Source organism: Lygodium microphyllum, chromosome 25 (assembly GCF_053477565.2).
Source record: "Lygodium microphyllum isolate KBCC chromosome 25, Lygodium_microphyllum_v1.1.10, whole genome shotgun sequence".
Lineage (NCBI taxonomy): Eukaryota > Viridiplantae > Streptophyta > Polypodiopsida > Schizaeales > Lygodiaceae > Lygodium > Lygodium microphyllum.
In genome coordinates, this window is record NC_141159.1 from 91,398,049 (window position 1) to 91,407,259 (window position 9,211).

General features: G+C 44.2%; 1 protein-coding gene across 1 annotated transcript; it reads right to left on the reverse strand.

Moving 5' to 3' along the window:
* Positions 1–286: 286 nt before the first annotated feature.
* LOC148014496 (protein LIFEGUARD 4-like) lies at positions 287–2,784 on the reverse strand. The gene is made up of 4 exons (XM_087667034.1): positions 2,535–2,784; positions 1,829–1,942; positions 1,591–1,748; positions 287–1,154 (listed from the first exon to the last, which is right to left on the reverse strand). Exons 1-4 carry the CDS (start codon positions 2,782–2,784, stop codon positions 948–950), a joined length of 729 nt encoding a protein of 242 aa, XP_087523160.1. The 3' UTR covers positions 287–947.
* Between the last annotated feature and the right edge of the window lie 6,427 nt (positions 2,785–9,211).

Sequence of the window (9,211 nt, forward strand, 5' to 3'; positions counted from 1 at the left end):
TACAATTTCTTCTCCATGTTATTGCCATCTGTGTCATTTTATTTGCACATTCCTCCTCTGTGAATTCATGGAAATTTCCATGGACAAAAAGCCATAATTCATCTGCAGATTACTCATCTCGAAGTAAATTCATGTAAATTTCCATGAACATGAAACCATAATGGAAGTTGGAAAACAAAATTCCATATATGAAAACCATAATTGGAAACAATAAAAAGTGCTTCATAATATTTCATCTTAAATTTGATTATGTTGGTGTTGGTGTTGGTGTTGGTGTTGGTGTTGGTGTTGGTGTTGGTGTTGGTGTATGGCCTAAGGAAATATGATGCATGGCACAACAATACCGTACACTAACAAACCTCCGTTTTGTGGGTTAAAATGATTCAAGCACCCCCACTAAAATGTTGTCCAAAATTTCACCCATTTTTGCATGCTACTAAACTTCTAAGAAGTCTTTGCAAGTCCCATTCATTGAACGGCCATTAAAAGCTTGATTTTCTTTGAAACACTACCTAATCTTTGGAGTTGCTCAAATGTTATACAAAGTCATGTTCTTCGTCTATTCATGCATTAAAGTGCAACTCTCCCCCTCAATGCCACTTCGGTATTAAAGTCATGGTCTTGATCTATTCATGCACTGTAAGTGCAAGTTGCAACTCTCCACCTCAATGCCACTTAAGTGGCAATGCATTAAGGCAATATTCTATCTTGAATGCATAGTAGTTTTCCTCGCAACATACCAAGAAACTTCAATAATGCCCCAAGTGGTTGGGCACCATGACAAGGCCTTGCCATTATAGAATGAATTTCTTGACTCTAGCACGCACACAGTAATTTCTTTGCTTTACAAAGGTTTACGATATTCGTTATTTACAAGAACAAATATCCACAGTACAGAGTATGAATACTTGAATCAAAACCTGCAAGGGGCATGGGCCATATATCTTCTAGTCTTCGAGGCCCCTGAATAGTGTAAGCAAAGCCAAAAACAGATTGATTATATCAAGGTAGAGAGCGACAGAAGCCCAGATGTATTCGTCGTAGCTATACCGCTTGATAAGATGATCGGTGTCATAGACGATGAAAGCACTAAATACAAGAGAAGCGAGTGCTCCATATATCATTAGAGAGAGTCGTCCAAGTGGGAAAAAGATCTGCACAACCAACAAGGGGGGTTAGTAAGCCTTTGTAGCTCAAACAATCAGGATACTTCATTAATGTAAAGCCTTTATAGATCAAACCCATCACAACAAACAGGATACTTCATTGATGTAAAGCCTTTATAGATCAAACCCATCACAACAAACAGGATACTTCATTGATGTAAAGCCTTTATAGATCAAACCCATCACAACCAGCAATGGGTTAGTAAGCCTTTGTAGATCAAAACCGTCAGTGAGAACAAACGATCGGGTAGCCTTAATGCAAGACTATCTATGTGAAGAGATAACGTACAGTACTTACAGGATCCTGATGGATATCACATTACTCTAGTTTCACCAATAATCAGCACAATGCACCCCAATTTGCTCTCAATATTCATTGAGAAACTACCAACTTTCATACCATAGATCTACTAATTGGCATTACCTGTATGATGATAAAAACTATAAGTATCATGAGTGATGTGAACAGAATTGGACCCAGGAAGCTGAAATCATGACCCCTGCTGGCCGCCCAGAACGTGTAAAGAGTCAAACCCGCAACCGCAACCGCCGTCATCAAAACTGATTCCCATATGATCCTTCCTGCAAGCCACAAAATCGCCAAATCTTTAAGACTAGACAGACAGACAAGGAGCACACTACCCATAATATCCTGCTTTTACCATTTGTGAAGGCGCAAGTCATCCCAATTGTCAGGCTAAGGCATGCAGTGAAGAGCATCAGCAATATTATGTTGATCGGGTGCTTTTGATGATAGTAGTACAATGGACAGATCACTGCAATAGGAAAACACAACGTAAGGATGTCGGTAGGCACTGATCATGCATGGACTCATCATAAGCCATTTGTTGGTTTCATGCTGCCTTAGCATAAAAATTGCAGACATTAACAAGCCACTGCTTTTTCTTCGCATTAGGATGAGTGCATTTTCTTTTGCCTATAGACTAGAATCTGTTAGTCATTTTACTTTGCTTCTCATACAGATATGGAGGGTACAGGACACGATCAGGTTACACTGGTAAGGACATCACATCAGCTGACAGTTTTAGATGCTCATGATAAGTCCTTATACAAACGTCCCTAGTGTATATGCATGTGTGTACATGAAGGACGAATGTGGAGTTCTATGGCTATCTATGTCTGGGCATACGTATAGCACTCGCTCCCACAGACGTGCATTTCTGTGGTTGTCTATGCCTGGGCATACATAATACTCTCTGTGTATCTATATACAAAGTCATGACTGTTATCTATGCTTGCCTTCAATTATCCATGTTGTGTGTATTCATCTTGTATGCGTAACAGGCTGACTCTGTGTGTGAATATCTAGCTCCAAGTAACAATTAAACATTAGGCAAAGAGGCTCACATATGAGAGGCATGATCGAAATGGCAATCACAAGCCCCGGAGTCCGGATGAAAAACAAAGTAGCAGGGCGATAGAAGACCACCCCTCCTGCCACTGCTACAGTGACAAGCAACTGAAGGCTGAGGATAGAGTAGACCTTCCTGATAAAGGCCCATCGCATTGCATTATCTTCCAGGGTGATGTTAGGATAAAGGACAGGAGGCACTCCACGCTCGATGTCTACAAACGGGTCCTTGTACAAAGGTCTCATGGTGAAGGGGATTAAGAGCAGGGGGCGATCTCAGGATATGTATGCTGCTCCCAAATATTGATGCTCACAACAGGCCTTGGATGGAAGTTATAAGGGCGACGGCGATCGCCGATGGATGCTGCGGAGGCAGCCTTAGATGCCAGTGCAGCAGCTTTGCTGCAGTCTGCGCATTCTGATTGTGGAACCGAGGTAATTTGGCCGAGGGGTTGCGCCCTTCTGATCTCAGACAGAGGTCTGAAATGTGACTGAAGAGATGAGCAGATGCCACAGAAGGGAAGAACAAAACCTACTACGGGGCCATCAACAGATCCAATCCAGACAGAAACGATTGGCACCATGGAAGGATCACACCCAAGGGAGAGCAAGTCATGACCAGCTCTGACTCTCTCTTCCTCTGAAGATGAACCACCCCACCCCCATCGCTCTGATCAAAGCATCGGTTTCTTCCTTGTAATGGAAAAATCCAGCCCTTTCTTCTCATCAAAGCGTCGAATTATTCCCCCTCTCATCGATTCGATCTCTGTGCAATCCTCTCTTTCTCGTCAACTCGAGTAACTTCCAAGCTGAGTGCTCCTCTTTAAGCAACTGTACGTGGCACTCTTGAAATATGCCACTTGTCACGCCCACGGAGCTCACCCGCCGTGACTTGGCTGCTGCAGCTGTAGCAAGGCCTTGTCCATGAACAACCCACACTTGATTAGCGTAAGGGCGCCTCCATAACAAAAGTGGCTACTGCATCTCCCTCGTTGTTGCTGGCTAGACATAGACATAGAAAAATCTTAAGAAGAAAATTTTATTGCAATTTAATAAGGTTTTGGAATATTTGTGTAGGATTCACCATAGATTCCATGAATACCAAATAAGTACCATAACATTTTGGCTATTTTCCTTAGATGATGTATTACATCTTTAAAAGCTTATAAAGCTTCACCACAAATTTCAGAGAAAAAAGCTTGATTATTGCCAAAAACCCCCATAGTTTTGTGACCAAGGACTACAAGATATGGGCCTTATACCGACGTTAAAAGCAACGAAAATGTAAATAACAAAATTTGCCCCTGTTGTCGCAAAAAGTGTCGTTATTGGTGACGCCATAGAACAATCGGTATCAGCGTCGTTATTGGCGTCGGTATCAGCAGCGACGCTGATACCAACACTCTGTGACGCTAATAACGATGCCAATAACGACACGAGCAGTAAAATTGCGACGCTAATAGCGACGGTAACAGGGGATTTTTTTTTTGGGGTAGGGCAGCTCTGCACTGTGTACAATGCTCGTGTAAACAAAAACAAAGTATACTGAAATCATAACATTGATACATGAAATAAATACATGATCGCATAATGAAAGCGACTGGTACAATCATGACAAGATATCACTACTACATAGAAAATGTCTACACAGATCAGGTGACCAAAAAAGAAAGGTGTGTGAGCTCCAGGGATCCAAGGGCGAGCTACATATCCTCGCCATCCGAAAGCTCGTCCCGCCGCAAAGGAGCATTGAACGGACTCTGCAAAAAAAGAAACAACACATCAGTCCACTATACAATAATGCATTCTAATTAAACATGGTAACTACGGATAAGAAAGATGAGTGACTTACAGGGCCGCTGCGTTTATACAATCGGTCGATCAATGCAGTGAGACCGTGCCTCTCTGCATATCGAGTCTCAAGGCCGGTCGGATCTCGATTTGTAATGGAGTGTTGCAAAGAAAATAAAATACTAACTGTTAGAAACATGATTGTCAGTACAAAGGATATTGCAAAAAAATAAACAAGCAAAACAAAAGAAAAACTTACAAAGTCCTCCAAATATGTCCTGTGGCCGCCACTCCCAAGATGATGGACCACTCCGGCCTCTAGTCGTGCCCTCGCCGCCTCGTGCTGCTGACTCCAACGTCCTGGAGAATCTGTAGCCTCCTCCCTCAGTCGGCGCCAGTCGTCCGCGTCAGCCACTCGGGCTTTGCAATCCCACTCTTGAGTGCCTTGCGTGTGTCCGATAGTCTATGTGACATATATGCACGCATGCAGTCCATCATCCAGCCCGTAGAAGATCTATCTACTGAGGCTGGAACTGAAAACTCTTCATGCAAGGATGCTACTATGTAGTCCTTGCTCCCCTCCGGTATGTTCTTCCAATGATCTAAGACGTTGTGCCGAAAAACTTGTTGGCACAACTCTCTCATACGAGCCATCACTCTCCTCCCCTCATCATTCATGATGATGGCTCTTGACCTATCATCGACTAGATAGGCATATCCCCCTGGGGTATGCCTAAGATGGACCCTCTCCCACCTACGTCCACGCTCCTGGGCATATCCAGGAGACCCCTGTGCATTCGGTGTACCGACCGGGGTAATATTTGTCGGGGTGGCACCCATAGGGGTGCCACCCTGTAGACGGTTGAGCAAAAGCTGGAGTAACTGGAGTAGACGTCCCCACAGGTGTGACAAATCCTGGAGGTGACGCAACTCCAACATAACAATGAGACGGAGACACCGCGTCCGTGCCTCCACAGCATCCACCTGAGCCTGAGCCACACTCCTTAGAACCGCCATGAGAGCGAGGAGTCGCACCTGTATCCCGTGCTGACCGCGGGCTCACTGCCTCTGTATCTCTACAGCATCCCCCTGACCTTGAAGCACTCCCTCCCTCTGGCCCAAGTCTGGAGCATCGACCTCGTCTGCTCGAAGTTGAAGCATCCGATCACGCCGAAGTAGATCTAGCAGAGCGGCCTGACGATGTTCGAGATAGCTCCTGGTCTGCCATGTCTCTGAATCTCATGATCTGGTTCGGAGATATGCGCATGAAGATATCCTGCAACTCCTCATCGCTCATCCCTCGACTTATCCTGAAAATGTCACCTGCACAGACAAAAAATGATGTTAGCATAATCAATTTAAATCATACAAAGCACGGTAATATAAATCCTAAAAAAATGATCTCATTGAAAATGCATATCTTATGTACCCTTATAAGCGATTGGTCAATGAATTGAGTAAGTGGATGCTCCAAGTATGAAGTATCCTATGGTCCCATATCAATCTCCTGAGACAACTCCGCATACAGTGGAAGGTCGATAGACATGTCACCACAAAAGGATGAGTCCACCTCGTTCTCAAAGAATTCTTGGACTCTCGTATTTCTATCATTGTTAGCTGATCTGGCTCCAAGCTTTCGGTGGCCTCCACCCATTGCAATATCGACCCCTCTATTTGCATATTATCTTCATCTATGCTTGAAACATCGCTTTGATCATATATTTTCGCACTTCGGGGAGCTGAAGGTATAACATACCACCATCGAGGTTGTTGGGGGTTTTGATAGAAGATTACCTGTTCACAAATACGTACAAGAGAGTTTAAACTATTGTGACATGTACCATGTCGTAATACAATTAACAAACAAATGAGTTCATATACCTGTTCACAATGGGCCAGCAACACAAAGGTGTCGCGCAAATCCGTCCATTTCTTTTCGGAATCTATTTTGAGAAATCCAGATGGACCTCGTCGAACTGTTGCTCCAGCTCCTTCAAGTACCACTTTGAACCACTGCACATCGAATAGTATCATGGAGAACTACAGTAATCCACCGTAACAATACTTTGCAAGTTTCCAAAATACTCCATCTCATCTATAACCGTGTTTGCTCGTCATTGGCTCTCCTGCTCGAACCTTGCCATGATACCACGGTCCATTGTGGAGCGCATTTTGTCAATACGCTCTAAGCGAAAATGCCATCCGCGCGACCACGCTGCTGCACTATATATTTTGTACTGTACATTGAAACACTCAAATTAGATCTTGCATATAAAATATAGATACGACAAATCCTAAACACCTCATCACCTTTGGACTACATCCCCTCAAGAATTCCCACTCCTCCATTGAGACCTCTGTCCCTTCGCGAGACGCTGCGGTCAAAGCTCTATGCAACCATCACATTGACATGAACCCCGACATCTCCTCTATGCCCTCAGGATATCGAATCGGTCGATGACGCGTACTACGTCGAAATTAAGATCACGCCTCCTCTCGATCTTGCCTAGCGATCTGGTACTTGGCGAGCCACGTCTCCGTAGAGGCATGGTGCAACATACAAAAGCGATTCACCTTCTCCTCCATTGTAGCATCCATTCTTTTTTCTACCCCATTTTCAACCACCACATCTCCAGTCAGTCTATCATCGTCCTTCATCGACCATAGCATTTTGTTGTTTGGATCCACCGTTGGTAGCCATTGTGAAATATGCACTAGCGCCTTAGACACCAACCAACCTTCAGCCATGCTACCTTCTGGCAGAGGTCGTTATTGCACAAAGCCTTTCAGGGTTTTCATGAAGTGATCCAAGAAGAACATCCATCATGTATGGACATGTCCAACAATCTCCACTTCATCTACAAGATGCACAAGAAGGTGGATTTGTATCGTGAGCATGCCGGTGGGCAAGTATTTCTCAAAGAGACAGACCGTCTCCACTGCTCCTCGCCTCACGGATTCAATAGAGGACGTCTTAATCTCCTTTTGTGAGATCCATTGCACCAAAGTCGACAACCTGTAAATCACCCCGCGTATTTCTGATGTAAGATATCCTGCGATCGTGATCGGTAGTACAAACTGCCACAAATGAGAAAGCATTATGAACAATGGCTACACTCCAAATAGCAAAATGTGTATGCCAATTACAATCCATTCGTAGTACAAACATGATATATCTTATGCCAGTCATGGGATTTTAGCCTTGATAATTGGTTGTCTTTAGAAAATGTAGACCTGAGAGAACGCATCATACCCGTCGGAGTGCGGATAGACTTGACTACTTGCTTCACAATGTGCTCTTCTTTAGTGGACAAAACCCAAGGAGCGCGAGGTAGCTGCACGCGACCATCAGCACTCGACTGCGGCCAAAGCGCCTCCATCTTACCTACCTCCTTCAAATCCATTCGTGCCTCTATAGTGTCTCTCTTTCTTGTGATGTGGTCCCATAACAAGCTGCCCACATTCTTGAAAATATGCATGGGATCCAACAAGTGGTTGACCTGTAAGTGGGTCCAATATGGCAACTCGTAGAAAATTGAAAACTGCCGCATTCCGTTTGGATGTGACTCCGCATGGATCATTTTCAGCTCGTATCAGCTTGCGGCATTCATACGTGTTGGAGGTCGTCAAAGAAAACCTTCCCTGAGTTCATGACCCTCCGACAAGAAAGTGGTGTGTTCTTGATATACCATCTTCTTTATGGTTCATGACCTTCGGGAGTCTAACTGTGGCCCGCACAATGGCCATGCATGATAACCCGAGGTAACCAAACCTGTTCCAACACCACGACCCAGTGAATACAAGCTTGAACGAGATAAAATATAGATATTACCAAGGAGAACGGAAGCCTATTTACGTGAGCACTTTCCGAATTCCGGAAAGTCATGCATCGTCCACACGAGAATGGCTTGAATATTGACAGACTGTCGACTATCGCGCTTGCTCATATCTTGCACGGTGACCCCCTCCTCCCACAAAATCTTAAGCTCATCAACTAATGGACGAAGATACACGTCCATATTTTTGACTTTGTAGCGGCCGGGGATGAGTAAGCTAAGAATGAGATGTCCTTTCTTCGTAGAAAGCCATGGAGGGATATTGTAGTTGACAAGGACTATAGGACACACACTGTAAGAAGTTGAGCGCAGACCGAATGGGTTCACGCCATCTATTGCAAGACTGAGCCAAAGATTCCTTGGCTCTCGGGAAAAACCTGGGAAGATAGAGTCAATGTGGCTCCATGCGCGTGAATCCGTTGATATTCGTTGAACTCCATTCGTGGACCTATTCTGCGCATGCCACGTTGTCAAGCTCGCCATGCCGGACGTACGAAATATGTGGTTTATGCGGGGGATAAGCGGAAAATGTTTGAGAATTTTTTGAGGGATGGTTTGACCTTGGCCAGTCCTATCGATATCTGTGAGCACCACACTTTGGACATGTCTCCATAGTCTCGTATTCTCCTCAAAATAGTATGCAATCGTTGATATATGCATGGATGTTGTTGCAGTCCATGCCAAGCTTTCGTAAAACATGTCGTGCATCATCACGAGACTCAGGCATGGTATTTTCAGGTGGTAATATATGATATTTCAATAACCTGAAAAAAATTCATAAAACACCTTGAAAAAGCACAAATGTTTTTAATAATAGTGCCGAAAAAAAATCAACGAAGCATATGTACAAGGTACCTGAACAACTCAGTCACACTCGCATCGCTCCACTCATATTTTGCTTGCACACTTAAGAGTGCAAGCAGTGTCTTCAGGCGAGATACTCGGCACCCATCATATAACGGTATGGATGCTTTCTCTCTAAGCGGATCAGAAGTCTCGACATCCATGGGAATCAATGCATCAATCATTGCCTCCATCTCAGGCTC

Excerpts from the sequence above, each read along its gene's own strand:
- LOC148014496 (XM_087667034.1), bottom strand. The coding sequence starts at position 2,784 with ATGAGACCTTTGTACAAGGACCCGTTTGTAGACATCGAGCGTGGAGTG. Across the intron at positions 1,943-2,534 it reads TTCGATCATGCCTCTCATAT|TGATCTGTCCATTGTACTAC; the intron begins GTGAGCCTCTTT and ends TTCCTATTGCAG. Across the intron at positions 1,155-1,590 it reads TAGTTTTTATCATCATACAG|ATCTTTTTCCCACTTGGACG; the intron begins GTAATGCCAATT and ends TTGGTTGTGCAG.